Consider the following 17,946-nt stretch of genomic DNA (forward strand, 5'->3'; position numbering starts at 1 on the left):
ACATTGTTGGGTTCTGAGAATATGAAATATACTTATTCATGTCACTGATGTAGTGCTGAGGTTTAGAGGGTCTACACCAGAAGTTAGTAGTTATAGGAGGAAGGTATATAGTGTGTGCAACTAAGCTTTAAATGTGTTGAGTGCAGGGAAGCGATTACATGTGGCAGGCATTGATAAGGGGAGAGAGCCATGGATTAGTGATGGGGGGGGGGGGGGGGGGTCAAGTCACCTTAAGGGAGAAAGAAGTTTATGGCTCGTATCACTAGTGTCCTGCCTAGCAGTAAAGAATGATGTTTATATAGATGGGTAGGAGGAGACTCAGCCTATGGGGAATGGTTAAATATCAGTGCGTGTGTGAAAATGTTTTTGCCTGAATGCTGCTGTATTGACCCTCTGGGCAGAATCAACTTGGTTAAGCTTTCATAAGTGTATGTAGAGTTTTTTTACTCTGAGAATTAGAACCTTACAGCATATTCAATGCACAGCTTTCCCTTGGTCTCATTTTTAAATGTGCATTAATGTCATTCAGAGCAGTTAAACAAAAATATTCAAATCAACAGTAATGTGATAATTATAGTGCACTCTGGATGGTGATCACATCCATGCAGGACGGATTTGATTACTCTAAGTGGTTGATTACTACCGTATCAGGACAGGTTTGAAAAAAAAAAACTAAACGTAAAACAGCCAACTAGAACAATCAGAACTGGGAGTGTGACTGACTACGCCGTCATATGCCTTCACGACATTGTAGATATAAACAGTGTCCAAAACATTATGAACATCTGCTCTTTCCATGACAGACTGACCAGATGAATCCAGGTGAAAGCTATGGCCATCCACTTCAAAATCAGTGTAGATGAAGTGGAGACAGGTTAAAGTAGGATTTCTAAGCCTTGAGACAATTGAGACTATTGAAAATTTGTGCCATTCAGAGGGTTAATGGGCAAGACAAAATATTTAAGTGCCTCTGAACGGGTTATGGAAGTAGGTGCCAGGCGAACCGGTTTGTCAAGAACTGCGACGCTGCTAGGTTTTTCACACAACAGTTTCCCGTATGTATCAAGAATGGTCCACCACCCGACGGCCATCCAGCCAAATTGACAACTGTGGGAAGCATTGGAGTCAACATGGGCCAGCATCCCTGTGGAAAGCTTTGGATAAGAGTCCATGCCACAACAAACTGAGGCTGTTCTGAGGGTAAAAAGGTGTGCGACTCAATATTAGGAAGATGTTCAGTACACTCAGTGTATGTTGACAAAGGAAAACATTCCTTATAACTTGCTCCTACGGAGGTCTATTCCTACAGTACTACATAGTGTAAACAAATCCAGAGGTGTTGAATATGGCTCGGTTCAACTGCGCAGACCTAAGTTGAGCTAGGGTGGATAAAGGCAAAACAGGAAGGGTTGTGTGTGCTTTGTTCATTTTCCGTCACTCCACTTTCTGAGGATATCCTCAGCAGCGTTCAATGTCGAGTCCTCCTTGACGAAGCAGAACCGAATGTAGTTTTGGAAGTCCTTGCGGTGCTCAGGGCTGTAGAAAGCCGAGACAGGGATAGTGGCCAAACCCTGCATTATGAAGAACATATAGGAGGTCAGGATTACATTATGCATCATCCATACCATGTCAACATTTCTTCAATATTTAGTTAAACCTAAACCTCTCCCCTCTTATTACCTTCTCTTTAATGAGCCACTTGACAAATCTGTAGTCATGAGGTTCACCCTGAGTGCTTGGATCATTCAAGTCAACCTCTTTGGGGAAAAAACAGTTATGAAATATTAAGTGACATTGAACCATTACTTCATATGCCCATATTAACCAAGACAAACTTGATGAAGCTGAAACATTGTTACTCACACAAGCAGATCCATGAAAAACACATTGCAATACACAAACAGATAAATGATATTTTAACACAACCAGATACAAGCAAACACACTGTACTGGTACATTAATACTCACTGAGAGAGGAGATGTCTGATATCATGAAGTAGCCTCCCTCGGGCAGAATGGGCTGCAGGCCAACACTCTCCAGACAGGTCGCCAGCTTCTTCCTCTTGTGATTCAGCATCTCAGGCAGCTGCAGGAAGTAACTCTCTGGTGTCCCAAAGAGCTCGTACTCTCTCTGGAAACCTTGGGCCACCGCCTCCTGAGAGGGTGCAAGAGTGTGTGAACGACCCACCCAAAGCATGAGCCGGAGGATGTTGTCTTACCTTTGAAAGTTAACGATTCAATTTCAGATAAGATTCAGACTGAATTTAAAGACAACTTCAGTCAATTTAAAAGTTGTGGGCAAGAAACAGTATGCTCACCTTCCTCATTCAATAAGCAAGTTAGTTAAAGTAAATAAGTCAAGAAGTTAGCGTAAGGGTGAGGTCATATGTCTTTATACACCAACAGTAGTGGTTTAGAAATCAGTCATAAACCTGAGCGGCCGTGGCACAGTGGTACACAGAGTTCTGATGGACGGTCTTCAGGTGCCTTACAATGGGCCCTGCTCCAATAGCCCAGCCAACCTGAAACAAGTATCATTGCAATACAAACAATATGGATCAGATATGTCTTAGTCAATTCAATACACACAATATAGATTGCATATGGCACTGTGCCGCAACTTGATCATAGTATTTCAGTGGGTTTACCTACCTTCCACCCTGTAGCACTGAAGCTCTTTCCTCCGCTTCCTATCGTGACAGTCCGCTCCCACATCCCAGGAAGACTAGCTTGAATGAAAACAGTCAAAATAAGATTTAGCTGCATCAGGGCATTATTACCATACTGATATAACTGTTGACCATGACATCATGCTATAGAAACTGTGCTGCTTGTCTCTATTGAATCCACTGTCTCTCACCTATCTTCACGTGCTTGGCATCGTCATAAGTCAGCCACTCGTACACCTCGTCACTGATACACACCACATCGTGCTTTATACACAGGTCTGCAATCACTTGGAGCTCCTCCCTCTTATACACCTATGTGACAAAGATGAGATGTTGTAGGTGAGAAAAGTCAGTGATTAAGGTGTTTCTAAATCAATTGCACTGCCAGATTACGTGATTTACTGTGTTTTTGCACAGATCGTTCGCACTACAAGCATGTCACCCGTAATATGAAATGGATAGATAGCTCAAGGATAACATTGAAACCAGTCTCACCATACAGTGCGGAGTCTCACCTTGCCTAATGGATTGTTGGGAGTGTTGATGACGATGGCTTTGGTGCGTGGGTTGAATTTACTGGCCAACTCCTCAGAAGACAGGACCCAGTCTGCACTAGTCAGGGCCTTGCCCCCCTTCACTCTCTAGGACAACACAACCTCAGCTTTATGTTATCTGGACTTCTCAAATCAGTGAGTACAGTTACATGCACACAATTAAAATTACCTCGACTAATCTGTATCCCCGCACATTGACTAGGTACCCCCTGTATATAGCCTAGTTATTTTTTTATATTCCTTTAAAAATTAAATGTTTTACTTTAGTTAATTTAGTAAATATTTTAAGTCTTTCTTGAACTGCATTGTTGGTTAAGGACTTGTAAGTAAGCATTTCACAATAACGTCTACACCGTTTGTATTTGGCGCATGTGACAAATAACATTTTATGCAATTATTGTAGATTGTTCAGATGAATATAAAAGTATGATTAAAACATTTACATGCTTTGCAAGGAGAACGATTTTCCTAATAATTATGTTTACATGGACTCATCTGAAATCAGGCTACCTGATGTAACTTTGATAAATGCAGAATATCGGCAATGAAAATAAACGTTCTACCACAGCGACCATGTTATTTGAGAAGCATAGTTGATTATGAGTTCGGACATTCAAAAGTATGTGGACACCCCTTCAAATTAGTGGGTTTGGCCATTTCAGCCACACCCGTTGCTGACAGGTGTGTATATATTATTATTTGTTTTTATATCGAGCACACAGCCATGCAATCTCCAAAGACAAACATTGACAGTAGAACGGCCTTACTTTACCGAAAAGTTCGGTGGTGGAGGAATAATGGTCTGGGGCTGTTTTTCATGGTTCAGGCTAGGCCTCTGTTCCAGTGTATAAAGTCTGTATGTGAAAGGCTCGCTCAGCTGGTGCTACCATATGCGCAGATCAAATACACTGCTGGAATGCCAATTAAGGTGTTTACATGTCTTAATAATTTGAAAGATTGCTCAGAAAACAAGGTGTTTTAATGGGCATATGCTTACTTCGATTTTGACCTTACACAGATTAACATAAGCAGAGTCAGGTGTTTACAGGACTATTACATAATCTGCCATAATCAGTTTAATATCGAATTATTACTGTGCATGTAAACATTCTCAATGAGCTTTAGGCTAGCACTTACTGTTACACCATAGGAAATGGGCCATGAAAGGTATGTAAAAAAAAATAATCTAAAAACACACTACTCACTGGCCTCAGTGGCACATAGACACCTTTTCCTCCTGCCATCTTCACCATTGGCTGATAGCAGTCGAAAAAAGGCTCAATAATGATGACCTAGAAGACAGAAGTGACTGACTGATATGATATGCACAGTAAAAACTGCATCTCAGTATTGAGTTGCACCCTTTGTCTAGGTGTTGTTGTTGACAGTCACCTCATCGTCTTCATCGACCAGGGCTTGAAAGGTGCAGAAGAGAGCCTGGTAGGCTCCGACAGTGACCAGGATCTCCTCGAAAGCATTAATCTCATGTCCCACGACTTTACCGAAGAACTTAGCCAGGATCGACACAAGAGGGGGATGGCCCTAGGGAAGAACAAAATAAACCACACACACGAATTAACACGTAAGAAGAAGAATTAACACGTACATTACTAAGCTTCTCATTTGTGGTGCTGGGAGTTACTGCCCCAAACACCAACAATGTAAAAACAAAATGTCTTAATTTTTCAGAACAAGAATAGACTGACGAGTTTCAGAAGAAAGTTCTTAGTTTCTAGCCATTTTGAGCCTGTAATCGAACCCACAATGCTGATGCTCCAGATACTCAACTAGTCTAAAGGCCAGTTTAATTGCTTCTTTAAAATCAGGACAAGTTTACAGCTGTGCTAACATAATTGCAAAAGGGTTTTCTAATGATCAATTAGCCTTTTAAAATGATCAACTTGGATTAGCTAACACAACGTGCCGTTGGAACACAGGAGTGATGGTTGCTGATAATGGGCCTCTGTACATATTCCATAAAAAAAAATATGCCATTTCAAGCTACAATAGTAGACAACATTATCTAGACTGTACTTCTGATCAATACAATTTTTGGGGTCTTTTCTTTCAAAAAGGACATTTCTCAATGACCCCAAACTTTTGAACGGTAGTATTAAAAATAAAGGACAACCCTGGAATAAGTAGCTTTGTCCAAACTTTTGACTGGTTCTGTATATATGCCACATACAATTTTACCTCTGCGCATTTATTGTGATCGACTTTTCGGTACAAGACCTTTTTCAAAACAAAAAGACCATGTAATTTCCTCACCATCTTAAATAAGCACGCCCCATTCAAAAAAAAATTGAATTAAGAACAGATATAGCCCTTGGTTCACTCCAGACCTGACTGCCCTTGACCAGCACAAAAACATCCTGTGGCGGTCTGCAATAGCATTGAATAGTCCCCGCGATATGCAACTGTTCAGGGAAGTCAGGAACCAATACACAGTCTGGAAAGCAAAGGCTAGCTTTTTCAAACAGAAATTTGCATCCTGTAGCTCTAACTCCAAAAAGTTTTGGGACACTAAAGTCCATGGAGAACAAGAGCACCTCCTCCCAGCTGCCCACTGCACTGAGGCTAGGTAACACGGTCACCAACGATAAATCCATGATAATCAAAAATTTCAATAAGTATTTCTCTACGGCTGGCCATGCTATCCTCCTGACTAGCCCAACCAACAGCTACGCACCCCCCCGCAGCTACTTGACCGAGCCTCCCCAGCTTTTCCTTCACCCAAATCCAGATAGCAGATGTTCTGAAAGAGATGCAAAATCTGGACCTGTACAAATCAGCCGGGCTAGACAATCTGGACCCCCTCTTTCTAAAATTATCCGCCGCCATTGTTGCAACCCCTATTACCAGTCTGTTCAACCTCTCATATCATCCAAGATCCCTAAAGATTGGAAAGCTGCCGCGGTCATCCCACTCTTCAAAGGGGGTGACACTAGACCCAAACTGTTATAGACCTATATCCATCCTGCCCTGCCTTCAGAAAGCCAAGTTAATAAACAGACCAATGACCATTTCGAATCCCACCGTACCTTCTCCGCTGTGCAAGCCGGCTTCCGAGCTGGTCATGGGTGCACCTCAGCCACGCTCAAGGTACTAAACGATATCATAACCGCCATCGATAAAAGACAGTACTGTGCAGCCGTCTTCATCGACCTGGCCAAGGCTTTCGACTCTGTCAATCACTGTATTCTTATCGGCAGACTCAACAGCCTTTGTATCTCAAATGAATGCCTCGCCTGGTTCATCAACTACTTCTCAGACAGAGTTCAGTGTGTCAAATCGGAGGGCCTGTTGTCCGGACCTCTGGCAGTCTATGGGAGTACCACAGGGTTCAATTCTCGGGCCGACTCTTTTCTCTGTATACATCAATGAACGGTAGTGTTCACCCGCTCTTGCTGCGGGTGATTCCCTGATCCACCTCTACGCTGACGACACTATTCTGTATACATCTGGCCCTTCTTTGGACACTGTGTTAACTAACCTCCAGATGAGCTTCAATGCCATACAACTCTCCTTACGTGCTCTCCAACTGCTCTTAAATGCAAGCAAAACCAAATGCATGCTTTTCAACCGTTCACTGCCAGCACCCGCCCGCCTAGCATCACTACTCTGGACGGTTCTGACCTAGAATACATGGACAACTACCTAGGTGTCTGGCTAGACTGTAAACTCTCCTTCCAGACTTATATCAAACATCTCCAATCCAAAATCAAATCTAGAATCGGCATCCTATTTCGCAACAAAGCCTCCACCCACGCCGCACTGCTTTGCTTTAACTTGCCCAGGTCGCAGTTGTAAATGAGAACTTGGTTAAATAAAAGGTAAAATAAAAAATAAATAAAAAATGTCTTGAAAAAAGTATTATACCGAAACATCAACAACAAAAAATGTGCTGAGGTAAAATCAAGTGTGGCACACAGACACTATTGTGTTTTTCTCACAAAAGCGTGTGTGTACTGATGCATTGAACATCCCCCGTTGACTGCTTTGCAGAAGGCCTCTTGGATGTAGCTTGGTGGGGAGAAGTCAGGAAAGCCCTGGCCTAGATTCACCACCTTGTAGTCAGCAGCCAGCTGCGTAAAATCAACCCTGTCAATACAGAACAAGTGATAAACAACAATGTATGATATAAAATGTTGTACACACATTAACTATTTCTGTAAAATTACCATATATTTTTGTCAATTCCCTCGATTCTGCGAGCATGTAGCTGGCGTGCCATGATTAACTGAAATGAAAAATGTTCATTTACATTGTTAAATAGTCAATTGAAATATGTAGATGATTTCACATGGCTCTTTAGAGCATACAACTCCTTATTATAAAATATAATTTAATAGCCACAAGCTGCCATTTCAATAGCCTGACCCTGGACATTGTTTAGTCACCTGGGGCTGGGGAAACCACTCAAATTCATTGACATATCTATGGCTGCAATGATTGACAGTCTGACATGCCAACATTTTGAAGCTATATTGTTTGCTGCTTTCAAGACAACTGGGAACTCTGGAGGGAAAAAAAAAAAAAAATAGCTGACTGGGGAAAATCATTTGAATGGTCTGTCATCCAGCTCAGAATTCCAAGTTGGGAACTCAGGCCTCTTTCCAGAATGGTTCCCAACCCTTTTCATTTACTGTACCAACTGAATTTTGCTCTGCCCGGAGTACACTTTCATGTGCATTTTACCAGTTGGCCTATGTTCTCAACCCAAATAACACCTGTGGATAGGCCAAGTACCACCAGGGATCCAAGTAACCCTGGTTGGGAACCACCGTTTTAGAGCGCCAATCTGAAGATCACTGACGTCATGATTTGACGTTATTTTTTCAGAGTTCCCTGTTGTCTTGAAAGCACAAAGAGAACATGTAAAAATGGTTACTTATTCATATCGGTAGATACCCATACCTTATGATCAAGTTCAAAAATATTTCCTTTCCAACTATTCACGGCCACATTTGCCGCTACTCTTCTTAGCATGTCAGTGAGGAGTGCAGATTACCTTGAATCAGTTATCAACCATTAGTGTAATGAACCACCCACACAACTCAGGCTACGCATTCAATTAATGATTAGCCACAATAAAACTGGTTAACACAAAATTACTTTTGACCAGTTCAGTTTGACATTTTCAGCTGGAGGCTATGAGTTAGCAATTTATCTTATAACATTTATCTAAATTCCAGTAAAAAAATAAATATTACCTGACCTTGTAACAGAATCAACGTTTGGAAATTCAACGACGTTGTGCTAGTGTGCCGACTGCACTCCTTTAGCTGGGGCAAAAAAAATCTTTAAACTCCTTCAGCTGGGGAAGACGTCACGTTACTGCCCCCGAACCTTGACCCCCCCCCCCCAGTTTTGATTATAACTTCCCGTATAGGCGGGGCTTAATATATAAATTGTCGCTTGCACCTGTAGTTTTAGGTTGGTTTATTTCACCGGTTCTACACTGGCGAATGAATAATGCACGCGCCAATGAAATTATTTAATAAATAATTAACCATCAGTCGCTACCTTAGTGTTTCATTTGTTTATATAAACACCCATTAATAGGCCTATGAATCACTCAATCTATAAGAGTCAGTGTGCACCACATATGGCAATAATGTGTTCCCAATGCTATTTGTATGGCGCTTTCAAACAAATGAATACAGGGAAGATAATATGGGCATATTTCTTAAGTTCAATTACGTTTAGCAAAACATTGACATTCAATATAGAGAAATCACCTGAAGTTGGGTATTTTAAACTGAAGTTTACACTTTCAATACAGTACATCCATGGCATGTGTCGACCATTGCGACCAACTGAATAAAAAGTAAAAAAGCAAGCATTGATTTGACAGAGAGCTCTGGTTATTCAAACCTCGAGGAAGCCTGTATTGGGTCTTTGCCCTGTCCAGTGGCTTTTAACATAAGTCCAAAGCATTATGAATATTATGTGGGACACTGGACAAAGCACCATGCCACAAAAAAGCAGTAGAGCTCAATCAAAAAGACATGTTCATCAATTAATCAGTCCATTTTCCATAACCCTCAGCTTGACCTTCCTCCCCATCCACCTACACCTGAGCCTTCTTCAGGTCTTCCGGCAGCACGCGGCCCCTCTTCCTGGCCCGGTCCTTTTTCTTCTCCACTTTGCCCTTGTTGTTCTTCTGGATGTTCCTGCGTCTCTTGTCCTGTCGCCTTTGCATCTTCTCCACCACCGTCTCGCTGCGGTCCGTCCACTTCTTCTTCCGCTGCGAGCGCATCTTCTCTTTCCTCTTGAGCGAGGCCCTCAGCAGGTCCTCGTCATCCTTGATCTTCAGACCCTCTGCCTTGTACAGCACATTGGTCCACTTCATCTTCTCCTCCTGCACCTTGGCCTTGCCCTCATCCTTCTCCCGCAGCTCCTCCAGCTTAGCCTTGCGAGCCTCCACACGCCCCAGCAACTGCTTGTAGTTCTTGCCCACCAGCGGTGTCAGGCCGCCTTTTATCCGGTTCTTCTTCTCCTTCTTCTTCTGCTCTTTGTCCAAGAACCCACCATCGCCCAGCTCCACCTTGTTGAAGACGATGGCCGTCTCGTCCCGCTTGCCCGCAGCTGGTGCGGTGGGAGGAGGAGAGGCCTCTTCCCTTTTGATCTCAGGCTCATACTCTAAGCCAGCTTTCTCAGCGAGCTTCTTAATGAGGAACTCTTTACGCTTCCTCTTCTTGCGCTCCCTCTCCTGCTTTCTCTTCTCTCGCTTCTTCTGCACCTCCTCAGAGGATGGGTCCTTAGGGGTTCCCTACAGGAAGAAAAGGGGATGTAAGGTTAGTTGTAGGCTATATCAACAGACATGTGCATTGCCAAGTCATGACAGTCAACTGTGGATCGGTTATGAGACATTTTACCGCATGTAGACACTAAACAACCGCTTAGACAACCTAACTCATACCTGCCCACGAGACTCCTCAATCTTCTCATGAAGTCTCTGCCGTAGAATATCTACCGTGGAGAATTTAGTACCCGGCTTTTCACCTTCAGGGTGAGAACAAAAGTCAGTGAAGAGTACAATAATGTCTCTGACATGGCTATTACACCATTTATATTGCACCTAGACAAAAAACAAAGAGGAAAGGCAAGTATCACCAGAAGATGTTAGGAAGTTGAGCATCATTTGAGGACAGGACATCAATATATAACTTTACCTTTGGGCTTCTGTTTAGTCTCAACCACCACCCCATTTGGAACTGTTGCTTTTGAGACCTTCTGTTCTGCTACACCAGGTGCTCTCTGTGCTGGGGTGATGACAAGCTTCTTGTTAGGCTTCAAAGGTAACTTCTGGTGTTTCGCTACGTTGCTGTTTACACTTATCTGCTTGTGATTGGTTTTGTTCCTCTTCTTTGGAGGGCCAGCCACACGTCCACCTTGAAAAGGGACTTCATTCATGGAGACAACATGTTAGGTTGTACAAGTACAGATGAAAATGCCTATACATTGGAGGGGTGTTTATTGCTAAGTCAGTGATGCTAGACGTTCATTGATTAACATCAGCAACCATCTAAAATGTATTCAAAAACAGTTATCATACAAATTAAAACATGCATCTAGCTAATAGATAGAACCTGAAAACATTTACCAAATGGCCTATTCCTTGGTTCTTGCTGTTGAGCACATACTTTACTCGCCAATTTCTGAAGGTATGAGTCCTTTGAAGCAAGACTTGCCATTTCTCGAACAAAAAAAAATCGACAACCACGAATCTGCTAACAATAAATAGCCACTAGCTAATGTAAAGTCCCTCTTCAAACAGAAAGTACGAGCGAGATGTTGCAGGTCATCTTTCTGATACCCAATGGTGAATAAATAACTTTACTTATGATGATCAAAATAAAATTGCAACATTTGCTGTTAAAATGACAACCAAAGACAGAAAGCACAAAAAGTACAAGCTAGCTACAAATGCACGTGTACAGACTGAAATGGGCGTCACATTGAAGTCAGGTTGGACCGGATGTAGTTACACCCAACACAATCCCTCCTGCACACAGGACATGTAAGTTATTTTGCCAGTTGCCTTGTCAAATTGACTATCTCTTTGTGTTCACCATATTTTCAGTAACTATGGGCAGTTTAACATTTATGTTCGCGTGCTCTGCTAAGACCTTGAAGATGATCAAAAATAACGTAAGTTGATATAGCTACAGTACATGGCTACTGTATTTCAAGTATTAATATCTTAAGAGCTAACGTTAACTAGCTTGCTGTTGCATAAATTCCAGTGACCTAACTTACAGTTAGACTGCTGATGTAATGATGTAGGTGAATGCATTTCTCTTTTCAGTCACATGCAATTTATTTCAAGAGGACTCTCTTATTGCCACGACTGCCTCTCTTCAAACAATCAGAAGGTAATGTTTCAGACATATTCATAGCTAGCAAACTAGCCATGTGATTCAATGACCGACGCTTACCATTTCATAACGTTAATTCGTAACGGTTATAGCTCTGACACCTTTCCAAACACTCCAGGCAAGTGTATCAACTTAGGTCGACTGTCAAGCTCCACAGCTGCCAGGGCAGCGAAGGGAGAGGACTCCTTCCTCAAATGGCTCCTGCTTCTGATTCCTGTCACCACATTTGGTCTTGGGACATGGCAGGTATGGCTCCATTAAACAGTAGTTCAAATGGCAGTACCTCTAGAATGGATATGACAAATTATACTGACCTAAGCAACTCTTCTACTCAGGTGAAACGTCGGGAATGGAAAATTAAGTTGATTGCAGAACTGAGAAGTCTTACCTCCGTGGAACCCATTCCTCTTCCTATTGAGTGAGGAACACATGCACACAAGTTATCAGACAGATAATTACACATAATTACGTTGTCTTGATTTTTTTAGTTCAGACTGGAAGTGTTTGTAATGTTCTTGTTATGTATGTCTTTGCTTCCTAGTCCTCTGGAGTTGAACAATCTGGAGTACAGGAGAGTAAAGGTGCGTGGGCACTATGACCACTCCCAGGAGATGTACATCTTACCACGCTCGCCTGTCGACCCAGAGAAAGAAGCAAGGGAGGCAGGCCAGCTGTCATCCAGTGGAGATACTGGAGCCAATGTCGTTACCCCGTTCTACTGCAGTGACCTAGGGTAAGAGACACACACACACACACATCGCAATTGCTGCTACCAGTATGTGTGTGTATGTGAGAGCTCCAAAATGTTAGGACATTATTGTCTCCTTACACTGTTGACATTATTGTATATATTTCACAGGATCACGATCCTTGTAAACAGAGGATATGTTCCTAGGAAGAAGATCAAACCAGAAACCAGGATGAAGGGACAGGTGAATCCCCCCTCCCCCCATATTCATTGTCTAATTCAAGACTCAAAGTTGTCATGGGTGATGATTTTGTCATGGCGCTGCTCTGTAGGTGGATGACGAGATTGACCTGGTAGGTGTGGTGAGGCTGACAGAGATCCGCAAACCCTTTGTGCCACAAAACAACGTGGAGCACAACCGCTGGCACTACCGCGACCTGGAGACGATGGCTAGAGTCACAGGGGCCGAGCAGATCTTCATCGATGCTGACCTGGGTACAGCTCTCAGTATTACCCTATTTAGACAATACACTTTGATTTAATTGCATGGTATATGAGAAAATAAGGTATGTGAAAGACTGAATGGTGATTAACATTCCCTGTAGCTGAGGTTTGGAATAACAGTAAATCCATTTTTTTATCTCAAGTGAGTTGGTAGTGTGTTTCATTGAGAATGAATGGAAAGCTAAGGTTTGTTAATATTCTCAGCCAGCACAATTCCGGGTGGACCTATAGGAGGACAGACCCGAGTCACCCTCAGGAATGAACATATGCAGTACATTATGACGTGGTAAGTTGTCATTTTTCATATCACTGTCCTTATTTTTTTCTTCACTGTGAGCCTCTATGGCTTGCATAACTAAAAGTAGAACTAGAATCACTTGAGCTGTATGCATATCCAATGAGTGCTTCTCTTCCTCTCTGTAGGTATGGCCTCTGTGCAGCAACCTCTTACATGTGGTATGCCAAGTTCATCAAAAGGATTGTGTGATACACCCCGCAATGGCTTGAGTAGTGTAAATTAATACAATGTTTTTGTCATGAATATCACATAGCCAGATCATGGCAGTATAGAAGCTGCTGTAGGTACTTAATGTCTTGGTTTTATTTGAAAAATGTACACTTAAACAAATGCAACATGTAAAGTTGTTGGTTTCATGAGCCGAAATAAAAGATCCCATACATTTTCCAAATACAAATTATTTCTTTACAAACCGCTTAATGAGCATTTCTCCTTTGCCAAGATAATCCAACCACATGACAGGTGGCATATCAAGAAGCCGATTAAACAGCATGATAATTACACAGGTGCACCTTGTGCTGGGGACTAAAGGCCACTAATGTAGTCACAATGCCCTAGATGTCTCAAGTTGAGGGTGTGTAATTGGCATGCGGACTGCAGGAAAGTCCACCAGAGCTGAGCTGTTGCCAGATACATTTAATTTCTCTACCATAAGCCACCATCGTTTTAGAGAATTTGGGAATATGTCCAACCTGTCAACTGCAGCCCACCTGTAGGTGAGCGGTTTACAGACAACATAATGAACAGTGCTCCACAATGGCGGTGGGGCTATGGTATGGGCATGCATAAGCTGTGGACAGACTACATTTTTATAGATGGCAATTTGTGTGCACAAATACCATGACGAGAGCGAGGCCCATTTAAAAAATCTGCGATGCATATCTGCATTCCTAGTCATGTGAAATCCACAATTGGCCTAATGAATTTGACTGATCACCTCTAACTCAAAGGAATAGCAAGTGGGATTGTTGTCCATATGAAGTATCGTAATAAAATAGCCAAATGTATCCAGTTGTCATGTTATGATTGGGGGGTTTAAATAAGTTCAGGCCCGAGCTGTGCAATTTCAATGTTTCTGCTGGGTAATGCCACCTGCTGCACTGCCAACAGTGGCCTTAGGTCAGCAAGTGTAATGCACACCAGTAGTCAGCCCCACTTTTTGTCCAGGAAATTCTCCCGGCATCAAATCATACCAATGTGTCAAACATGATTGGCACCAATGGTGTATGATTTTTTTTATTTTATAGATTCAATACACATACAAAATGTGCCACTACCTTTGACTGGCATTGATATTTGAAACTGATGTGATCAGCACAATATCCATTGAAGGTTAACATGCATAACATAAGGGTTCTCATTGGACAAAAAACAAGAGCATATTTCTTGACAGACATTTATTTTGATATCAAACAGTTTATCCGAGCTTGGTGGCCAGTTCCTTGGCCTTAGCCTTCTCAAGCTTGGCAATACGGGCCGTGGACTTTGGACCCATGATACCACCCCCCCAGTGACGACGGATCTAGAAGAGGAAGCACATTGTCATGAGTTAATTCAGTGGGTGGGCAGGTTTAAATAAGTCAGTTCAGGGAGACAAAGTGGTGACTCATGTGCTTTAAGACAGACCCCCCTCAAGTTAAATACATGGTAAACATAGGTGTAAAGGGTATTTTAAGCAAATTGCATCAGTATTCTTGGTGGGTGTCAGCATTGCTGTTAAGACAGCAAATATTCATTCCCATCTGCAAAAGCCAAAAATGAACCCACCAGAAACATTGTGGCTTGACTACTAGTCAATATTGACAAAACAGTAGCTGATCAGACTGGCCACTCACCTCCTCATATCGGTCATTGTAGTTGGTCTTGATGGCTTCCACCAACTTGGCAAGGGAACCTTTGTCTTCACTGAAAAAGTAGGAACATGTCATCAATGCATCGACAAAGTACAATTGACATCCAGGTGAACTGCACATAAACCTTTGGCTCAGGGTTAAAAAGCTTATAAAGCCACACGGTTGTTCAGTTAAGAAAATCATTCATCATCGCCAAAAGAATTTCATAGATTTAAAAAGAGCACAAGCTCAACTTACTAAAGGTAGGCCTCAGTGCATCAATGTTTGGCTTTGCCACTTGTTACTCACGGGTTTGTCTGTGTGAAGGCGACTGAGGTACAGGTCTTTCTGTGCACCAGTCTTCCCAGCCTGGCCTTGCCCTTGACAATGCAGTAAGGGACGCCCATCTTGCGACACAGAGCAGGCAGGAAGACCACCAGCTACAGAGGAGACAAGAAAAATGACAAGTATCAATATCTCTGGACAACACATTTCTGGCTGTGCCTTCTCTTCTCAACTACAATACAGGGCAGCGGTCTTAGCTCAGAATTAAAAAGCTCGTATGTTTTGATCCACATAGAGGATTCAGGTGAAGAAATTCAAGCATCATTGCAAATGACCACAAGTAATAACAGCCTGCGAAAGCTAACCCATACAGCAAGAAACAAGCCTACAAAGTTGAGTTGTCTTACCTCAATAGGGTCCACATCGTGGGCAATGACCACCAGCTGGGCCTTCTTGCTTTCCACCAGAGTGGTGACAGTGTTCACACCTAAGGGAGAATTCAACATTGATATCAAACCCACATTCAACCTTGAGTTGTTGAAATAGTCAAACAATTCATGGCTTATGCTCAGGGTTAAAAAGCTCAATAAAACTACATGATTGTTTCAGGTGAAGAAATTCAAACATCATTGCATCAACGCCAAAGTATGTAGAATTTATTTTCTTAAAAAAAAGACTTCAATGTCTGCCTCACCTGCACGGAGAACAGGTGGCCTCCTTGTTGGGGTGTCTCCCTTTCCAGCGGCCTTCTGTTCAGCTCGGGCCAGCAGCCTCTGCTTCTTCTCCTGCTTGGTCTCCGGCCTGTACTTGTGGGCCAGCTTGAACAGCTGTGTGGCTGTGAGGGAAATAGAAAACCAGTACATTAACTGGCTCTGGGACATAGCAGAAAACATGACCTGCAACTCAAAATGGGTGGGTCTCCCGGGTGGCGCAGTGGTCTAGGGCACTGCATCGCAGTGCTAGCTGCGCCACCAGAGTCTCTGGGTTTGCGCCCAGGCTCTGTCGCAGCCGGCCGCGACCGGGAGGTCCGTGGGGCGGCGCACAATTGGCATAGCGTCGTCCGGGTTAGGGAGGGTTTGGCCGGTAGGGATATCCTTGTCTCAGTATGTAAATGTAATAAAATGTATGCACTCTACTGTAAGTCGCTCTGGATAAGAGCGTCTGCTAAATGACTAAAATGTAAATGTAAAATGTCTGAAGTTAGAGATCCACAAGGATAACTTTAGGGTCTTCTAAGTAAGGTGCATCAGTGATCTTGGTGGGATGTCAACATTGCTGTTCAGATAGCAAATATTATTCACATCATCTGCAAAATACCCCACAAAAATAATTCATATTCAAGACCCAGAAAATCTCCCCACACAAACAATACACAAATCAACAGCAGAATTGATAAACGCATGCACTAAGAATTACCAGTCTGGCGGTCTAGTGCCTGGGTGAACTGGTTGATCGCTGGGGGTACCTTCAGACGCTTGTACAGGATGGAGCGCTGCCTCTGCAGGCGGATGTAGCGGGGCCATTTCACAAAGCGTGTCAAATCACGCTTTGGCTGGATGTCCTGACCTATGAACAAACATGGGGGATTAGTGCATCCAATCAGTACTGCGTAATCAGAAAAGTCAAAAGCCACTATAGTCATGGAACAAGTGCATCAGCGATCTTGGTGGGTTGTCTGCATTGTTGTTAAGATAGCAAATATTCTTTACATCATCTGCACAGGCAAGACAGAACAGTTACTTGAAATCAAATACAAATCCCAAAAGGTTCACTTTACTCACCAATGCCATAGTTCTTTGGCCTCTTCTCGAACAGGGGGTTGACCACTTTCTTGGCCTCATGCTTTTTGGCCACAGAAGGAGCTGGTGCCACCTTCTTCCCCTTAGACTTCTTGCCTTTAGGCTGTTAGAAAAAGTAGACTGGTCAGCATACATGAGTTTGTTCAAAGACATTTAAACAATAGTGTGGCTTTAGCTCAGGGTTAAAACGTTTTGTTTTTAATCCACATAGAAGATTCAGTTGAATAAATTCAAAGCATCACTGCAAAAGCCAGAAATATAGTGTTCCGTGGTTATAACGAAAAGTTAAATGGAAGCTACACATCGTGACATGTAAGTTGGTTAACCAACACAAACTTTACTGCGAGGTAAGGTTAGTTATGGATACCTAGCCAGCTAAGTAAACCAACTAACTTACATCACTCGTTAACTATCCAAACAGGCATTTGGCAATTTTATGTAACGTTACACAAGACCAGTATCCCCTTGTCTATGCGAATTGACTGCGCGGGCAGAGGGCACCGTAGTTAGTAAAACGTGCTGAAGCGAGGTTAGGCCTACTACTTGGTTGTCCATCTATGCTTTTACCATATACACTATCCGCCACAAGCGTGAAGCGATTTATACGTGCATACACTACAGTTTAGCCGCACAGTCGGACTCCGAATACATTAAAATGCTGTACTAGGGGGTCCCGTGTGGATAACTTCACCGGCAATATCACTGCCAATTCATGAGTTATCCGAAAAACAGCTAAATATTACCACACCATACAAAGATAAAATTGGTGCTTGTGTTATGTATACCATATTATATAACTTATAGCAGATATCATAGCTTTAGAAAGAAGATGACGAGGGATGAAAACATCTAGATTTTCCCCCGAAATAAAATCCCTGTACACTCACCATGTTGGATCAGACAGAAAGGAAGTTCCATGGATTGTGGGTA

General features: G+C 42.7%; 4 protein-coding genes and 7 non-coding genes across 19 annotated transcripts; 1 reads left to right on the forward strand and 10 right to left on the reverse strand.

The window, feature by feature from the left end:
• Positions 1 to 867: 867 nt before the first annotated feature.
• Positions 868 to 8,573, reverse strand: kyat1 (kynurenine aminotransferase 1). 9 transcript variants are annotated; one of them, XM_038970469.1, is made up of 13 exons: positions 8,440 to 8,562; positions 8,144 to 8,237; positions 7,408 to 7,466; positions 7,294 to 7,327; positions 4,616 to 4,765; positions 4,429 to 4,515; positions 3,185 to 3,310; positions 2,861 to 2,981; positions 2,653 to 2,729; positions 2,433 to 2,522; positions 1,969 to 2,155; positions 1,681 to 1,757; positions 868 to 1,571 (listed from the first exon to the last, which is right to left on the reverse strand). In XM_038970469.1, the coding sequence occupies exons 2-13, from the start codon at positions 8,213 to 8,215 to the stop codon at positions 1,425 to 1,427; spliced, it is 1,227 nt and encodes a 408-aa protein (XP_038826397.1). In that variant the 5' UTR covers positions 8,216 to 8,237; positions 8,440 to 8,562; the 3' UTR covers positions 868 to 1,424. The 9 variants fall into 9 exon arrangements, with proteins under 9 accessions (XP_038826397.1, XP_038826392.1, XP_038826394.1 ...); XM_038970464.1 differs by having other exon boundaries at positions 7,180 to 7,327; XM_038970466.1 differs by having other exon boundaries at positions 7,180 to 7,327; positions 8,445 to 8,559.
• Positions 8,574 to 8,710: 137 nt separating this feature from the next.
• surf6 (surfeit 6) lies at positions 8,711 to 11,196 on the reverse strand. Its single transcript, XM_038970770.1, has 4 exons — positions 10,836 to 11,196; positions 10,405 to 10,635; positions 10,152 to 10,234; positions 8,711 to 10,001 (listed from the first exon to the last, which is right to left on the reverse strand). The coding sequence occupies exons 1-4, from the start codon at positions 10,924 to 10,926 to the stop codon at positions 9,300 to 9,302; spliced, it is 1,107 nt and encodes a 368-aa protein (XP_038826698.1). The 5' UTR covers positions 10,927 to 11,196; the 3' UTR covers positions 8,711 to 9,299.
• A 38-nt stretch (positions 11,197 to 11,234) lies between these two features.
• LOC120025996 (surfeit locus protein 1) lies at positions 11,235 to 14,138 on the forward strand. Its single transcript, XM_038970771.1, has 9 exons — positions 11,235 to 11,383; positions 11,541 to 11,607; positions 11,729 to 11,856; positions 11,946 to 12,028; positions 12,152 to 12,343; positions 12,470 to 12,542; positions 12,631 to 12,793; positions 13,007 to 13,088; positions 13,226 to 14,138. Exons 1-9 carry the CDS (start codon positions 11,321 to 11,323, stop codon positions 13,287 to 13,289), a joined length of 915 nt encoding a protein of 304 aa, XP_038826699.1. The 5' UTR covers positions 11,235 to 11,320; the 3' UTR covers positions 13,290 to 14,138.
• A 172-nt stretch (positions 14,139 to 14,310) lies between these two features.
• rpl7a (ribosomal protein L7a) lies at positions 14,311 to 17,906 on the reverse strand. The gene is made up of 8 exons (XM_038971005.1): positions 17,898 to 17,906; positions 16,999 to 17,119; positions 16,634 to 16,783; positions 15,912 to 16,052; positions 15,625 to 15,704; positions 15,242 to 15,372; positions 14,936 to 15,005; positions 14,311 to 14,622 (listed from the first exon to the last, which is right to left on the reverse strand). Exons 1-8 carry the CDS (start codon positions 17,904 to 17,906, stop codon positions 14,518 to 14,520), a joined length of 807 nt encoding a protein of 268 aa, XP_038826933.1. The 3' UTR covers positions 14,311 to 14,517.
• LOC120026600 lies at positions 14,782 to 14,847 on the reverse strand. The gene has a single exon (XR_005473172.1). It is a non-coding gene; the product is annotated as a small nucleolar RNA SNORD24 (small nucleolar RNA).
• Positions 15,080 to 15,148, reverse strand: LOC120026589. Its single transcript, XR_005473161.1, has one exon. It is a non-coding gene; the product is annotated as a small nucleolar RNA SNORD36 (small nucleolar RNA).
• Positions 15,471 to 15,547, reverse strand: LOC120026586. The gene has a single exon (XR_005473158.1). It is a non-coding gene; the product is annotated as a small nucleolar RNA SNORD36 (small nucleolar RNA).
• On the reverse strand, positions 15,781 to 15,852 carry LOC120026587. The gene has a single exon (XR_005473159.1). It is a non-coding gene; the product is annotated as a small nucleolar RNA SNORD36 (small nucleolar RNA).
• LOC120026599 lies at positions 16,460 to 16,528 on the reverse strand. Its single transcript, XR_005473171.1, has one exon. It is a non-coding gene; the product is annotated as a small nucleolar RNA SNORD24 (small nucleolar RNA).
• LOC120026598 lies at positions 16,868 to 16,936 on the reverse strand. Its single transcript, XR_005473170.1, has one exon. It is a non-coding gene; the product is annotated as a small nucleolar RNA SNORD24 (small nucleolar RNA).
• On the reverse strand, positions 17,188 to 17,263 carry LOC120026588. Its single transcript, XR_005473160.1, has one exon. It is a non-coding gene; the product is annotated as a small nucleolar RNA SNORD36 (small nucleolar RNA).
• Positions 17,907 to 17,946: the final 40 nt, after the last annotated feature.

This window comes from Salvelinus namaycush, chromosome 31 (assembly GCF_016432855.1).
Source record: "Salvelinus namaycush isolate Seneca chromosome 31, SaNama_1.0, whole genome shotgun sequence".
Taxonomy (NCBI): Eukaryota; Metazoa; Chordata; class Actinopteri; order Salmoniformes; family Salmonidae; genus Salvelinus; species Salvelinus namaycush.

Bases quoted from the DNA above. Each gene is read 5' to 3' on its own strand.
- kyat1 (XM_038970464.1), bottom strand. From the start codon at position 8,215: ATGCTAAGAAGAGTAGCGGCAAATGTGGCCGTGAATAGTTGGAAAGGA. The intron at 4,766-7,179 runs GTGAGAAAAACA...GTTCTTCCCTAG, and splicing joins ATCAGTACACACACGCTTTT to GGCCATCCCCCTCTTGTGTC. The intron at 3,311-4,428 runs GTGAGTAGTGTG...GTGTTGTCCTAG, and splicing joins TCTATGTGCCACTGAGGCCA to AGAGTGAAGGGGGGCAAGGC.
- surf6 (XM_038970770.1), bottom strand. From the start codon at position 10,926: ATGGCAAGTCTTGCTTCAAAGGACTCATACCTTCAGAAATTGGCGAGT. The intron at 10,235-10,404 runs GTAAAGTTATAT...CTCACCCTGAAG, and splicing joins GACTAAACAGAAGCCCAAAG to GTGAAAAGCCGGGTACTAAA. The intron at 10,002-10,151 runs GTATGAGTTAGG...TTCTTCCTGTAG, and splicing joins TTGAGGAGTCTCGTGGGCAG to GGAACCCCTAAGGACCCATC.
- LOC120025996 (XM_038970771.1), top strand. From the start codon at position 11,321: ATGGGCAGTTTAACATTTATGTTCGCGTGCTCTGCTAAGACCTTGAAG. The intron at 11,857-11,945 runs GTATGGCTCCAT...TCTTCTACTCAG, and splicing joins TTGGTCTTGGGACATGGCAG to GTGAAACGTCGGGAATGGAA. The intron at 12,794-13,006 runs GTACAGCTCTCA...TAATATTCTCAG, and splicing joins CTTCATCGATGCTGACCTGG to CCAGCACAATTCCGGGTGGA.
- rpl7a (XM_038971005.1), bottom strand. The intron at 16,784-16,998 runs GTGAGTAAAGTG...GTTTGTTCATAG, and splicing joins GCCAAAGAACTATGGCATTG to GTCAGGACATCCAGCCAAAG. The intron at 14,623-14,935 runs GTGAGTGGCCAG...TTCCTCTTCTAG, and splicing joins ACAATGACCGATATGAGGAG to ATCCGTCGTCACTGGGGGGG.